The sequence below is a fragment of the Hyperoodon ampullatus genome (genome assembly GCF_949752795.1).
Source record: "Hyperoodon ampullatus genome assembly, chromosome: 16".
Classification (NCBI taxonomy): domain Eukaryota; kingdom Metazoa; phylum Chordata; class Mammalia; order Artiodactyla; family Ziphiidae; genus Hyperoodon; species Hyperoodon ampullatus.
In genome coordinates, this window is record NC_136929.1 from 11,571,347 (window position 1) to 11,586,850 (window position 15,504).

Consider the following 15,504-nt stretch of genomic DNA (forward strand, 5'->3'; position numbering starts at 1 on the left):
AGGGACTGGAGCACAGGTGCTCAAGTTCCCTAAAGTGTTCACTTTTGAATCCCGAACTCAGTCTAGGTTTATGAATCAGGACTTGGAAGGCAGGGTTTCCTTTATTTGGGAAGGGGAGGGGTGGCTCGCTGTGGACAATTTCTTCTTTCTTACTTTACAATCTGGAATCTGCTCACTTGCAAATTAGGCCCTATCTGATAACTTTTGCACAAGATCAAAAGCCTAAATGATCTTTTCTTAGGAACCAAACCGAGTGGCTCGCTGATGCCCCCCCTACGGCATGCGTGCCCATGCATGAACGCAAATGGGGTCCTTTAGGGGTCCCATCAGCCTGAAGGACTTCCGGGTGTCTTGACAAGAGGTGTGGGTGTCTTCAGGAACTCACACTCCGGCAGCGGGTGCCATTTGTGTCAAATGTGCAGGAAGCAAGGGGTGGGAACTGCAGCAACTGGTCCGAGAGTGAAGTCAGACGTGGAGGGTGTGCAGGGGTGTGGGTGGGGTCAGGGACGCCCTAGAAGGTGGTGACAGACGAAGGGGGACAACGGCCTGGAAGCTGCAGGAAAAGGAATTAAAATAACGGGTCACCACTGGGAAGGTGAGACCTTGGCAGCCGCAGGGAACTGGAAAAGAGGTTGAAAGCAGCCAGGACAAACCTGAGGGGTCCTGGCTCTGCCACCGTCGGTGCATGTCCAATGGTCACGCCACCTGTATGGACCTCGATTTCTAGTAAAGGACTGAAGTCAAGGGTCACCGAGGCTCCTTTCAGCTGGACAAGGCTCTCTCATTTAGGAGGGAATCCTGACAAGAAAACAAACAAGAACTTGGGGTGGTGAATCCTCTTTACGCCTCACCCTGTGATCCCAACAGGGGGCCCTCCGCTCCCCATCCTCTGGGAGAGAAGCAGTGAAAAGTCTCGAGTGAGAGTTTTGCCTCTGGTTTGATTTCGCTTCACTAGGTGCTCTCTGGAGGTGAGAAGGAACTCAGGAGATGGTGTGTTTTTCGATATGGTTGCTCTTTTTCGCACTGGAAGCCCAGAGGGTGGCTTTAGATTTGCTGCAGAGGTCATACACAAATCCGCACTCTTCGGCCCTCTAGTCATGCCCTGCCAGTGACCGTGGTCAAGGACGTCCCATCACTGTCAACTGTCCTTACACCTGAGATGGGGACACTCAGAGCAAGTCAGGGCCTGTGCTTGGGACCAGCTAGGCTCCCAGAAACTCACCTCAGGCCCCATTCTGAGCAGCCTGACGGCCCCAACAAGCCTCGGAATGGGGCCTCACTTGCACTCACTCACAGGGCCAGTCCTACTTAAAGGAATCAAAGGGCGCCTCTCACTTCAAAGAAAGCACCCAAATCTTCTGAAGAAAGATGAGCAGTCTGATAAAAAAATTTTTTTGTTTGTTTGGATGGTAAAGAATAGTACAGACTACAACGAAGTTTTATTTAGGTAAGTCTAATAAAGAAACACCAAAAAGTAAAACACATTAAAAACTTTATTGTAAGTACCACGCATGTCTAAATTTGCATCAGTTTGCAACGCTTCTGCTGGCTTTGCAGAACACAAGAGTCGCAAGTTTCCTTAAATCTTTGCTTTAGATCTTTTCAGGCTCATCCGCTCCGGCCACGCCCCTCCTCCCCACGGTGGGGTCAGTCTACCCTGCCTCAGGCTGGTATCGGATCACCCCAGGGCCAGGTGGAACCTGACTCCAGAGGGGCTGGCCCTGTAGCTAGGACGCCCCATACTGCTCCACGGAGCCCGCTCTTCTCTTTGTCCCATTTTTACTCCTAGCCTCAGTGGCTAACTGTGGATATTCTAAGCAAAATTAACTCCAGTTAAGTTTCATGGAGTATTCCAGAACCTCGAATCGGTACCTGATTATTATCGTTGTTTTTTAATGGAAGCAGGGAGTAGTTGGGAAAAACCCCCTAGACTGGAGCGGGCTGGAACAGGCGGAAGAGGGTTCAGTTCCCTGTCTCTCCCTCATTGGCTGGGTCTGGCCAACTCTGCGTGCGGCAGATATGAACTGCTCATCCCTAGGGAGTGGGGACCCTGAACAGCCACCTGGGGTTTGAAAGCAAATTTGAGGGGGAAAAAAAAAAAAGCAATGAAAAAAGTCCATAAAGAAAATTTGACAGTTCCTTTCTGAGTAACAGTCCCCTCTCCGGCACTTATGATCAGATATAATGTAGGAAGATGCATTATAGTAAAAAGAATATGACAATAGCAGTAATTTCCCATCCGGAGTGCTATTCAACTGCTTGCAGAAATCTGCAATTTTAATGCAATTTAAACACATTAGGAATGGGAGATTAATTCTCCAAACCAAGGAAAATACTCCATAAAAAAATAAAGATAGAAAATACATGCTACCTTAATGGCAAACTTATTTTGGACACTTAAAGGTAATGATCTTGGAATTAAGGGAGGGAGCAGCAGGGACCACCCTTTGCTCAGGAGGACAGCGAGGACGTCTCGCCAGAGAGTGCCGGGTCCCGGGGCTGAGCCGGTGGCGGGACGGCACCGCTGGGGTCAGCAGCCCGCCAGCCCCTGTGCTGTCCGCTGGGACCGTCAGTGCTGCAGCAGGAAGTTGGTGGCCACGTTAAGGTCATTATTTGAAGCTCTCAGGGCTTCCAAAGCGTCACCTCTGGAAAATCCCATCTCCATGAGCCGGGCAACCTGAAAACAGAAACAAAACCAGAAAAGCCTGATGAGGCTGACGATACTGCCACGGACCCACCAGCCCCCAAATGTTCCTCGTGTGAGTTCTGTAGGACAGATTAAAGAACAACAACACCACAACTGGTTTTCATTTCAGTGTGGAATCTGATGCTTATAAAATTACAACCGGCTCACCTTTTACGGTGCTCACTATATACAGCCGATAAGTACGCATTTCCTCACTGAGTCCTCACTTTAGAGACGAGGAAGGGGGCTTCCGAGGGTCAGTGACCTGCCAGGATGAGCAGAGGGCGGCCGAGCTGCGGCGCGGGGCCTGGGAAGCAGGTCTGCACCAGCCACACTCCTTCAGGGTCGAATCTGACTCCCGAGGAAGAGCTTATCCAAGCCGCAGGCGTCCTGAGGCTGGCGGGCTCCGAGGGTACACGCGCCGTTGCGTTCCTGGCTTGGCTCAGGCAGAGCACGGCCTTGGGGAGCCCCCCACCCCCGGCGTCTCACGGCAGGTGCAGCGTCCCCGGCGTCCCCGCTGGCCTGCGGGCAGCAGCCGCGCAGAGCGGGCGAAGCCCGGGCAGAACCGCGCGGAGGAGGCAGCTCAAGCCGCCGAGGGCAGGGAGGTCGAGGCCTCCATCTTTCTGACCACAAATCCCGAATCTGTGAATGTAGAGGTTTCCTGTACTTTTACATACAGGCAGTCTCCAAGGTCAAAACAGGCAGTGTTACTACAGTTTATTCGTAACCTGTTTTCCCACTTTTAAAATGTATTATAAAAACATTTATGACCCTGGACTAGCCGCAGGTGTTTTTTTTTTTTTTTTTTTTTTTACTTATTTTGAAATATACTACATTTGCAATAATATATAGTGAAAAGTGATACTCTTACAAATGTTGAGATCTCCAACGAGGTGTGAGTTGACAAGGGGCTGGGGACTTCTCACCACTTCTAACCGTCCTTCCGGTAGAACGCGATGCCCTGGGGCTCCCCAGTGGTCAGAGCGCCGCTGCCTCTCCTTCCCCCCAGCTGAGGGGGGTGTGCGCGGGGGCGCGAGGGCAGGCGGAGCGAGCGGGTGGCCGCAGGGGTGACTGAGACCCCGACTCCTCGTCCCTCAGGGGGCCTTAGGGAGAGGCTAACCGGCTGGGAGCAGACGGCCCACTTTTCAGAAGCTGGGGTTCTAGCTGCTGTTTTTGAAACTGACGCTCTGATCGCTCATCAGCGGGTCGTTAAGACTAGGATTAACAAAAAAGCACCCAGTGAGGGTCCTCCCTCTAAGGAACTCATGCCAGTTCTCCACCTCCACACACGCCTCCTCAGGGCCGGCCTGGGGGAGGAGACCGCCGACTTCCAGCTCAACTTCCGGGGTCGTGGACTGACTGACTGACTGCCGGCGTGGGCAGCACGGCAGGGATCCCTGCTTCCACCTCCTGCTCTGGGCAAAAGTGGCCCTTTCAGGAGTCTCAGGAACACTTCTTCACTCACTGGCCGGGATGGAAAGCTCCTCCTCAAGGGAGCCGAATCTGAGTCTAACTAGTTACCGCCGTGGGACTTCAAAGGCCCTAATTTGCCTTTTGAAGCCACAGGAAACAGCCCCAATCCTTTCTCTGCACGAGGCGCTCGAGTGGCCTGCCCACCTCTGCAGGCACGCAGCTCCTGGTCGGTCCCAGGCCGTGTGGCCCCGTGTCTCCCCCCTTTGCTGCCGGTGTGTCCTCGGCTGGGAGGCTCTCCCCTTTGCCCTTGGCCTGATAACGCGTCTTCACCCGCTGACCTCGCGGCCCCTGGCCCTTTCCCGTGTTTCCCAGCCGAGGAGAAACCCAGAGTAGGGGTCTCGCGGTCCCACCGGCCTCTGTCCTGTGCTTCTCCCGGCTGTGACGTAGGGCCGACAGCTTCTCCTTACCACCACACTGTAAGGGCCCTGGCGGCCTCCGTTCACCCCTGTGTTTCAGAATCCAGCACTTTCCAGCCTGCCTCTCCCCTTCCAGCCCTCGTCCATTTGTGCTGCTGCAGAATATGGTACTGCTGGCATGGTCTGCCCAGGGCAGAGGGCGGCTAGACGGTGCCATCCCAGCCCTTGGCACAGTGGGTGTGCATGCATGTGTGTGCGTGTACACATGTCCCGAGTGTGTAGCTACAGCATCCTGGGGTGGTGAGTTAGTGGGCCTGCTATAAACCCTGAGTGAAAGGCGCTCAAGCTGGGCCTCCGAGTAAGTTTGTATCTGTTCTTCCAGGGATTGGGAGCATCTCTGTCGAACATCCTCTGATCGTTTTCTAGCCAACCAAAACTATTGTTGGCTTAAATTCTGTTGTTTCCTGTGTTAGCTCCCTCAAACTCTATCATCCCCACATCTGATTAGCACACTTGCTAAGCTCTACAACGTCACTGAAGTTAAAATACCAAGCAGACAAGGTCAAAGACAGGGCCCAGAACTCACCAGAGCCCTCCCCTTTCTATCCAAGGGGCTCATCAACAGGTTTTTTGAATTTTAACCAGTTTCAAACTTCATATTATTATCTGTTGCAATGTCACTAACATCTCTCCCGACGTGGCGAGAAGTGCAAATGTCTTGGTGGCATCCTGTGTCAACAGGATCAGTTTGGTGCCTTCAGACCACAAGGCTCTTTACCTCTCACAAGTATCTCCTCGATAATCTATTTCAGGCTCCTGCCACACGTGACACATCAGTTTTGCCGTTCAATGATCGGAATCCACACTCTTGCCTTTCCTTGGGGTCATTTCACACTGAGTGGCACTCGGGGACCCGCTGGATGTGCGTCAACAGGGAGAGACCAACTCACTGGTCTGGGTACTCTGGCCAGGCTACTTCATACACTCCTGGACTGAAATGGCCTTTTACGATGTTTATTCCAGTCACTTCCAGTTAAGGACCACTATCTTTATTGGAGTGAACGTGGCCAGTGAGGGGGTGGGCAGCTCTGCCTGCCTTGTCTCTGTCACCCACGGACGTGACGCCACGGGCCAACGATGTGGCTGCTCTCAAGGACGGTGAGCAATGTGGCAAATGCTACACTCGCTGTCACCTCTAGTACTTCAAGCACAGCTAACGCCTGGCTGCTCCTTTGCGCCCAGCCGAGAGGAACAAATCCACCTGTTTGGCAGTTCACGATTCATAACCTGGAGCTGATGCCGTGTGAGCCTCACCCCGGCGCTGGTCCCGGGCGGGGCTGCCGGCCACAGCTTCCAACTGTACTGGAGTTCTCTCTCCACCGACTCCGAGTCTGGTCCGAAATCCAGGAGATGCTGAGCACGGGTTGCTGCACACACAGAGCAGGGCAGCCATGGCACTGCAGCCCCGAGGAAAAAGCGCTGGCCGAGCCACGCCTGAGGGGGTGATGTCTGGCGTGAGGAGAAACGCGTTCTCTGCACACAAGGCTTCCTCCGGGTTCATTCTCTCTTCAGACACACAACCACACATTCCGTCACTGGCTTTGACAGCTGAGCTGGGTTTTTCACAGGTCTCCGCTGAAAAGGATGTTTGCTGTTCTGTGCAGGCAGTGGCTGAGTGGCCATCACAGCCCTTTGCCTAAAGCTGACTTTGGAGCCTTTTGCATTTCTTCAGGGGTGAGAAGACGAGTGTGATTAGAGGATTTTCACTGCTGAATGACCTGGTACTTTGACCAGATGACAAAGCTCACAAAGTAGAAACAGTGTTAACGCTATTTAAAAACTGAACAAGCACAGGAAGAGAGGGCATCTGTAAGTTTCCTTTAGTGTCCAAAACTGTAAACATCTACAAAAAATGAAATGGCATGCTCGGGCGTGGGTATGAGGATAACGATCAGAAAACCAGAAGAAGGACAGAGAGAGGGGCTCCGACGGGGTTTCCTGGCTGCCCCGACATCCTGCAGAGGACAGCGCTGGCTGGGGCGGCCGCAGCCAGGCAGGGGGCTGTGCCTCCCACTGTTGCCCCTCCTCGGGGGCTCAGCAGCTCACGGCCAGGACGGTAAGGGCCGCAGCAGAGAGCTGCAGCCCCCGTGGTGGACACTGAGAATCACCGTCGTGGTCCTCCGTGTTGACTTGCACAACCCTTGTGCGTTTCGTAACCGTCTGAGTGTGAAGCTTTATTTAGCACATGATGTGGGAACTCCCGTGCTCAACAGTAGCAAGAGAAGACTGAGGCCACGCAGACCTGCGGTCGCGTAAGCAAGACATGGATAGGTTCTAGAGGTTCACAATTCCTTAAAATAAAACCACAGGGGAGCTGGCAGCTGTTAGAGAAGCGCCCCAGCCTCAGCTGCTGGGAGGTGGGGACCCCACCAGGTGGCAGAGGGGGCTCTGCGGAGTCACTGTGTGGTCCCAGGCCGGGGACTAGAGCCTCGGGCTCCCAGCTTCCTCACAGCTTTGAGGGTAGGAGAGACAGGTGTGAAAGGCCTAGAATGGTGACCGGCACATAACAGGTGCTCAGTAAGGGTTACCTCTTGTGACCATTCTGTCCTGAGAATGATCTGAGAAGCCATTGGGCCGGGTGTGGAGGATCACTCCCTCAGAGCCTCCGACGTGACAAAACTGCCCTCGGGTTTTGTTTTCAGCACTCACTTGAACTGTTTCTACTTTGCTAGTTTTATACCCTTCATTGGTCAAAGAACTGACGTGTCTTTCACAAGATCAAACACAGGCTTGTTTTCAGAGTGGCTGGAGGGAGTCCTGGAGCAGAAGGGCCACCACCACCCCGTCTCCTAGGACCAGGGTCACTGGCATCCAGGGAGAGGCCCGTGTCCCCAGATGACAGGGACCTGATTCCACGCCGGTCCACAGCCAAGCACACCCACACGCACACCTCCCGCCATGGCTGAAGACAGCCACGCTGAACAACAAAGCAAGGGACCTTTGCTACCTGTTTCTAGCGTTTAAATTGCGTAAACAAGAATTGGCCTAACAAAACTAAGGTGGCCACAGCCCGAAAGAAGGCGGATAGGAAGACAGCAGAGTCAAGAGCACGTCAGTCAGTGCCGCGCTGGTGGGTCTGCGGCAGTCTGGAGAACCTTCTGAAACGCATCTCCTTCAACATTCCTTCTCTATTCCAGCCCCGTAGGTACCTTCCTCCTCCTGCCTGTGCATCGCAGGAAAGTTTCTGTCTAAAAATACTCACCATAAAACATCAGAACAGGGTTCATCTTGGTTTCTAGCCTAAAAACTTGAACGATCCTTTTCTCTAACTTCTTTTAGAAACCAGGTGTAGCTGGGTTATTTTCCAAAGAGGATGTGATGCTTTTCCCATTTTCCCCATCACTTACTCATAAAATCTCAAGTGACTCAAATATCACATCTCCAAGGCCTGTTTCTTACGATTGAAAATGCAACTTCCCAGCAGCAAGATCAGAGGGACAGGATGGCAGGGAGCGGCCGGCACTGAAACTGTAGCTCAGCCTCCTCACCGGGAGGGAAACACACTTGCACAAGGTCCCTCTGCGGTGACCTCCGACTCTTAACAGCTGCTCTTCGTCAGCGACCCCTGAGGCCGGCCCGAGGTCTGGGAGCTGGGACAGGAGCGGGCGCTGTGGGAGAGCCCTGTCACTGTCACCTGGCAGTGCTGCAAAGGAGGACGAGGTGGAAATATGCTTCCCAAGGAGAGAGCTCACCAAACAAGAAAAGAAACCTATAAAGGAGACAAATCTGGACTGGTTTTCCTTTCCTTTTTCTTTTTTTTTTTTAATCCTCTATGGTTGGAACTTGTGCCCCTACTACCTCAAGGTAATTCTTACTCAAGAAAGTGAATAAAACCCCACTTTAACATTCTACTACTCTTTGACACAAGTGAAGTAGGACATTCATTCCAATGAGATTTAGAGCAATTCCTCTCAGTTTGAAACACTCCTTTGCTTGTTTTGTTCAAAGAAGACTGTGGTTTTCTTTACTTCCCTTTAGCTAAGGGTGTCAAAAACAAATCGTTTTTGGGGTTCTTACTTCCCAAATTCTGACTCTTGCAGAAAACAACACCCACCTGAAAGGTAGTCCCGACCAGTCCCCTGTGGGCTGCCCATGGTGGCTGGCCGCTTCCCAGGCCATGTGCACACCCTGCCGGGAGGAGTGACCCCAGAGAGGCCCTGGGAGGTAGGCTTGCCCTTCCCTGCCCTCATTATAGCTGTCATTTGTCACCAATCAGGGCAAGCTCAATGCCAGACACCTGTGGGTCAGTGCCACCCTCATTCCCTATCAGCTGACTCCCTCTCTCCTCCTTGGAACTGCTGAACCCCTGTGATCACACGGTTGGCTGAGTGGACTGTACCTGCTTATCTTACGCTCCCGCCCGGCCGCAGGTGGCTCAGCGGCCCCTCATCTTTGTATTCTCCTGCTTGCTTCAGGCAGGAGAAGGCCCTGGCTGCAGGCTGGGGGGGCTCCTTTGCTTACATCTTTCAGTACTCAGCAGAATTAGGCACCCCTGAAAGCTGGTTTATTTGACTGCCACCCAATATTTCGTTCTAATGGATAACACGTTCTAACACTAGCACTAGAGATTAGAGGTGGAAAGGTCTGACGAAGGACCACCCTCTAACACATTTTTAAGTGAAAAAAAGTGTTCTTTTGAAAAAGAAGCCCTCCAACCACACCTTCACGTTCAGCCCTGCTCTAACCACCACTGGGGCACCTGCTGTGTGTCAGGCTCTGTGTCAGGAGGGAAACGCGGAAGAGATGGTACTGGCCCTCATGGAGCACACCGTCCGCCAGGGAACCAGATGACATGGGCGACTCTATACCAACACCCAACTCACTGTGGTCCAGATACTCAGAGCAGAAGCACTAAGTTTTCATAAGGTGAGCATTTTGGAGTTTAGATAGGTTTGTCAGAGGCAGTGGTGAGGACTCCGGAGATGAGAAGAGAGACTCACTGAGATTTAGATTCCCTCATACTGAATACATTTCGCTACGTATCCACCATGACTGAGAGTGTCTGTGTGCCATCTCTCTTGGGCCGATGGATATTTCAGAGGACATGAATGGAATCCACACGACGGGTCTCACGTATTATAAACGTACGAAGTGGTACCATACCTCAAGTGGGCAAGAGTCTCATAAGCACCTGCACTGTAACATGTTCCCTGGACAGGGATGGAAGACATTACACACGTGGTTATGAGCATAACATGCCCCTTCTTTCACGTCGAGTCCGTCCTCCAGGGAAATCCAACAATGGGATTCCCTGTTTAAAATCCTGCATTGTTCCTAATGCCCACAGCACGGAAGCAGAGGTCCATGCCCCGCTGAGGACCACTGGGAAGCCTCCCTACCTCTTCCCCACGTGAGGCCCCTGCCCCCGCAGTCACTCTCTGCTCCCACCTCACCCACCTGCGCTTCCCCCGATCTGATGTGCTTTTCACCAGGCCCCATCTTTACAAAGAGCACTGCCCCCCGCCCTCCCACACTGGCAATCCTTCAGCAGCATCGCAAGATTTGATTACGGTTGGCAAGAGCTGCCCCTGAGCCTGGCTCCACACTGGGCTCTGCACCACGTGCAGGCAGGAATCGCTTGCCTTACCTATCTCTGCAGTTCAAGAACCTAGCCCAGGGGTTAGACTGGGCAGAGCAGACAGCTGATAACTGCTGGCTGACTACAAGGAAGGGGAGACGTGACTGGAAGCGAGGAAGTCAACATTTGTGAAGTCCATGCTTGTCCTCCTTTCGTTAAATGCCAGCATTGGCTCAGTGAGTCCTGTCTAACTTCCTTGTCTGATTTCACCTGTGCGTCCCATTAAGCATAAACTGAAGGGACACCTTCTAAGCTTGGGGAGGGCTCAAGAGAGACAAACTTGGGAAGCTTTTTTCCCTTTTGAGTTAAAACAAAAAAAATTGAGGCCAATATGACAAAATTTCATTATTTGTTAATTTTGTGTATGGGTGTAATATGAAAATCCCTGGTTAAGAAGAAAAAAATAAAAAGAGACAGAAACGCAATAATGCATACACTTATTTTTAAGATACAAGTAGGGTTTGGGGTGGCATCTGCAAGGGGTGATGAACTGGCAAAGGTGCTTGTTGAAAAATAGTAGGAGTGGATCGTGAAGAACTAAAAATCCAGAAACTTAATAGCAATAGTAGAAAAAGTGGCAAACATTTCTATGGCCGTATGCTAGAGTCTTACTAGACTTAATGGGGGATGCTGCATTCTTTCTTAGAATGTTGTTTTCAAAATAGATGGACTACATTTCCTATCTTAAATAACTCTCACTAAAATTCCTGAAGTATTTGCTCACATCAGAAAAAACTCAAATAATCATTTCTCTTTTCCTTGGTTTAGAAAATTACTAAGTTTCTTAAATGCATTAAAATCACATGACTGATGTTTAAATAAAGTACAGCACATCTAATTGAAAAATAAGCATAAAAAGGTTTTGTTAATTCAAACTATCTTAATGTTACTAACAAATAATTTTCTTTAATTAATTAATTTATTTAATTATTTTTGGCCGATTGGGTCCTCATCGCCGCGCGTGGGCTTTCTCCAGTTGCCATGAGCGGGGGTCACCCCTCGTCGCGGTGCGCGGGGCCTCTCACTGGGGGGGCCCCTCCCGCCATGGAGTGTGGGCTCCAGAGTGCAGCCTCAGCAGTTGTGGCGAACGGGCCCAGCTGCTCTATGGTACGTGGGATCCTCCCGGATCAGGGCCCGAACCCGCGTCCCCTGCATTGGCAGGCGGATTCCCAACCACTGTGCCACCAGGGAAGCCCGAAATAATATTTTAGACAGTGTCTAGCCTCCAACTAACCAAGGGATTATATGTAACTATACACTTGTAAATGTTACTGTAAATGTCTTGAGCTAAGAACAACATCTTTCTTCTCTTTTACAGTCTCTCGAGCACCTACCACAAAAACTACTGAGAGTCTACAGAAGTAATGTTGAGGGGGCCTCCGTATCTTACTGCGGGGCAGTCTGTAAGGCCATTTCCGGATAAGCAAGAAATAGGAAAGACAAGATTCAGAAAGGTCAATGAATAAGGAAGCATGTTAAAAACAACCTCTCATGTATTTACATCTTTTCATAACAGAGCCAAGAAGAAGTAAATGATATTTAGAACTGATACCGACATCGTGTTAACCTCGCTCTCATCATTCTGGGAGGATCAAGGAGAATGATTCATTAAAAACAAAAACGCTAAAGACTTCAGTTACACACATTCACCTTGTTATCATTTTTTGACAGTTTTTTTCTCTCAAGTGTCAAAACTAAGAACTATTTCACCTTTAAATACTTTCTATCGTTAACGGCTGCTCTGTTGTTAGGGATGTGACCTGGGTTCTATCAAGGAAACAGTAATATAACAGAACTTTATTTCTTTTCACCTGAATTTGAGAGTATTAGTTTATTTTTTTTTTTTTTTTTTGCTTTACGCGGGCCCCTCACTGTTGTGGCCTCTCCCGTTGGGGAGCACAGGCTCCGGACGCACAGGCTCAGTGGCCATGGCTCACGGGCCCAGACGCTCCGCGGCATGTGGGATCTTCCCGGATTGGGGCACGAACCCGTGTCCCCTGCATCGGCAGGCGGACTCTCAACCACTGCGCCACCAGGGAAGCCCTAGTTTATTTTTTAATCTGTTATTATAAATGCCTTACAAATGCTGAGTTACTCGGCTTTATTTTCTAATCATGGGGCTAACAGCGTTTTGGAAATTCACTAATGGAGGTGGAAGAGAACTATGGTTCCTTAATCTATCTCTCAACCCTAACGAGTTGCTCAAAGGATGAGTCTGAGCTGAGAAGTTAAGGGCGAGGGGTTGGGTCAGCTCGTCAGGCATATTCCATTGGTTTCTCTCACTTGTGGTGGCCTAACCCAGAGGTGCCAGTGGGGGCCCTGCCCAGAAGCCCCTCCTGAGTTCCAGAAAAAGTCAGGATACATAGAGACCGAGTACCTTGGGTAGGACTGGCTTTTGTTGGCTCTGGGAACAGGGAAAGTGCATGGAGTGACTCGCTATGAAACACTGACCTTGATTTGCTTTTATGAGAAGAAAGCAACATTTGCAGTATGAAATTTAAAAGAGTTGTTACTGAAGTGCTCTCAACCTACTAGCTTAGATTTTCAGAAACTTTCCAGTGTGAAATAATTACAAACTTCTAGAAAAATTTCAAGAAGAGCACAAAGAACCCAATTACTCTTCATCCACATTCACCAATTATTACTTTGCCACAGTTGCTTTCTGTCTACACACACACACACACACACACACACACACACACACACACTCCCATTTATTTTTCCTGAGCCACCGGAGATTAAGCTGCATACATCCTGTCCCTTTAGATCATCCTATTTCCCCGTTTCCTCTAATCTACAATACATACAATATAACTTCAGAATTGCTGTACTCATACCACCATGAAAAATAAACCCATGAAGAGTTTGAGGTTTGCAGTTCTTTTTTTTTTTCTAAGAGGGCATATTATGTTCAAAAGTTACCAAAATTAATTTTCCCTCTCCCTTTTGATTATCTTATTCACTTAAGATACAGCTAGAACATTTATTTCAGTTTCCTTTTAGTTTTATGATTGTCCCCATTGCTGATTTGCTTTTTCAGTAGGTAGAACATTCACTTGGTTCCTAAGTGAAAACCATAAAAACAGAGAAGCTCCCTGTCCTCCTGCCTCCTTCTCTCCCAGCCTGCGTAGTGAACCAACTTCAGTAAACATGAAATATCACAGATTTAAAAATAAGTGATCACAATGCATTTTTTTTTCAAATTATGCCTTCCTCAAACTCATAAGAACCACAGTAGCCAATAAAGGGCCCATGTATCTATCACTGGTGTAGGTGGTGGTTGAGCTGATATCAAAATCTTTGTATTTATATGCTTGATTTCTTTCAAGTCTCGTTCACCAAAACTGCTTGGAGTGTGAAGCATGGGTTTAGGGTAAGTACCAGGTGTTACTGATTACCTGCTCCTCCGAAACCTCTAGAGGAGGGGATGCTTGCTGCTCAGACTGCCGACCATCCTGATAGTTTACGTTTCGTCGCTGACGTAGAGGAGGGAAAAGACGGTTCCAGTTGATCATTCCTCCCTAAAAAGAGATTCAATGCACAGCGATCAGACAGGGGAGGAGCAGAAACATGGTAACGCACTAAAGAGCTTTCTCCTGCAATGCAGTCACGGCTGCAGACGGGAAATAAAATGTCAGATGGACCTGCTGTGTGCGAGCTGAATCAATAGGCTAAAATCGGCAGCCTGCAGTAGGTGCACAGAGAGAAAAGAAGGTAGCAGGTACTGCCAAAGGGATTTGTGCAATTTGACTCCAGAAGGCAGTGGAAGACACACGCAGTCACTCCTAACCTCAGCCCCGTGGTGTCCCCACCGACACTGTCCCAACTCCGCTGGACTCAGGAAGACACGAGTGGAGGCTAATTCAGGGCAGGCAACCAGAAACCTGGAGCTTCCTTCAGCAGCTCTTTAAAAGGTTGCTCCCTCCCCTTCTCCTCCAGCTCTTCTCCCTGTTCTTGTTCTTTTTTAAAATTTGAGTAAATTCTGAGCAAGGTCCACGGACAGAGACTGCAGGTGGAGATAAAACCCAGGTTGGGGGACAGGCTCGGGAATGTAAAGGTAAACCTTACACGCAGGGACAAGAGGTTCACACCTGTCCTCTGTGTGGCTTTATGGATAACTTCACATTGGTGGCGATGTCATCCGTTGCCTTTTCTATGTCATCAATGAAAAAAAGCCACTATGTGAAGAAAAAATGTGCGCTGCATGATGCTTTTAAAAAATTGACGTTTTTTACCTATATGCCACCTTTTAAATTTATCAACTTAAATCTGTTTCTGGATGTCTTCTAGTTCTGGAAGATTTAGAGACTGAGAAAACCTAAAATTTTTCCTATTATAATATAGGAAAATTATAATACCTAAACATGCTAGACAAAATTTAAAAATATTTCATACGCACAGCTGAACATAAAGGGAAGATGGAGGCCCCAAGGTGCCAGAAACAAGCTCTGGAAAACCAGGGCAGTAAAGAAGAGAGGATGGGGTGCAAGGGGGAGCACAACCTGCTAATCCAGAGCTACTTGGGCTTTATCACCTATTTGGGTTCAGGAGAGGAGGCCTTGGGTCTGAAAGAGGCAGTGACTTTAAGCTCATTACCTCCTTAAAGGCACAGCCTCAAATGGCAGCACCACCAGTGAGAGAGGATGAGAGAAAAACCAACCAAAGAGCAGGTCTTCCTGAGGGAGGGAGCAGGAATCTCGGTCTGCCTGAGAGGTGAGAACTGCAGGGAGATTTGGGGTTCAAGTTACACCACATATCTGCTCTAAGAACCCATCGAAAAGTACATAAAATTCGTCCTGGGATTGGAGATGGATACACCTGAGGAGCCAAGCAGAAGCAAATCTAAAGTTATTCTGGAGAGACACTCTCTCATCCTGGAAATAGATGAATTAGATGGGATTCATAGATACAGCTCCAGTGGGGGAAGACTCGGACCCCAAACTACAAAACCCACGAGGAAAAAAGCCCATCATGAGCAAGAGTCAGTGTGTACAATAAATAGGAGGATTAGATCCCCAAGGACTTAAATTTACAACATTCTGAAAAAAACTATAAAATTAGAAGTTTTAAGATGACTGAGATACAGAAGGAGTTAAAAAAAAAGAATAGGACACTATAAAAAAAGATAGTTTTTTTAAAAAATAGGGAAACTAAAAATAGAGATATTATGCAAAACTGTTCTGGAGAGATACTGGTAGAAATAAATTCAAATATATTAATGATCACACTAAATATACATTGACAAACTCACAAGCTGAAAGGCTGAGACTGTCAATTTTGAAATCTCTCCCATTGCCCCCAACCCAACAACAGACAAACTGAAAATATAAAGACATAGACAAGTTGATGTA

At 49.2% G+C, this 15,504-nt stretch overlaps 1 protein-coding gene across 1 annotated transcript in view; it reads right to left on the reverse strand.

The window, feature by feature from the left end:
* Positions 1 to 2,569: 2,569 nt before the first annotated feature.
* The window catches only part of UBAC2 (UBA domain containing 2), a gene marked incomplete at its 3' end in the record, with an annotated part of 163,200 nt that continues 150,265 nt past the window's right edge, over positions 2,570 to 15,504 (reverse strand). The window contains exons 8-9 of the mRNA XM_079721697.1: positions 13,552 to 13,674; positions 2,570 to 2,677 (exon numbers count right to left, since the gene is read on the reverse strand). Coding sequence (XP_079577823.1) covers positions 2,570 to 2,677; positions 13,552 to 13,674 — 231 coding nt within the window. The remainder of the gene's footprint in view (positions 2,678 to 13,551; positions 13,675 to 15,504) is intronic.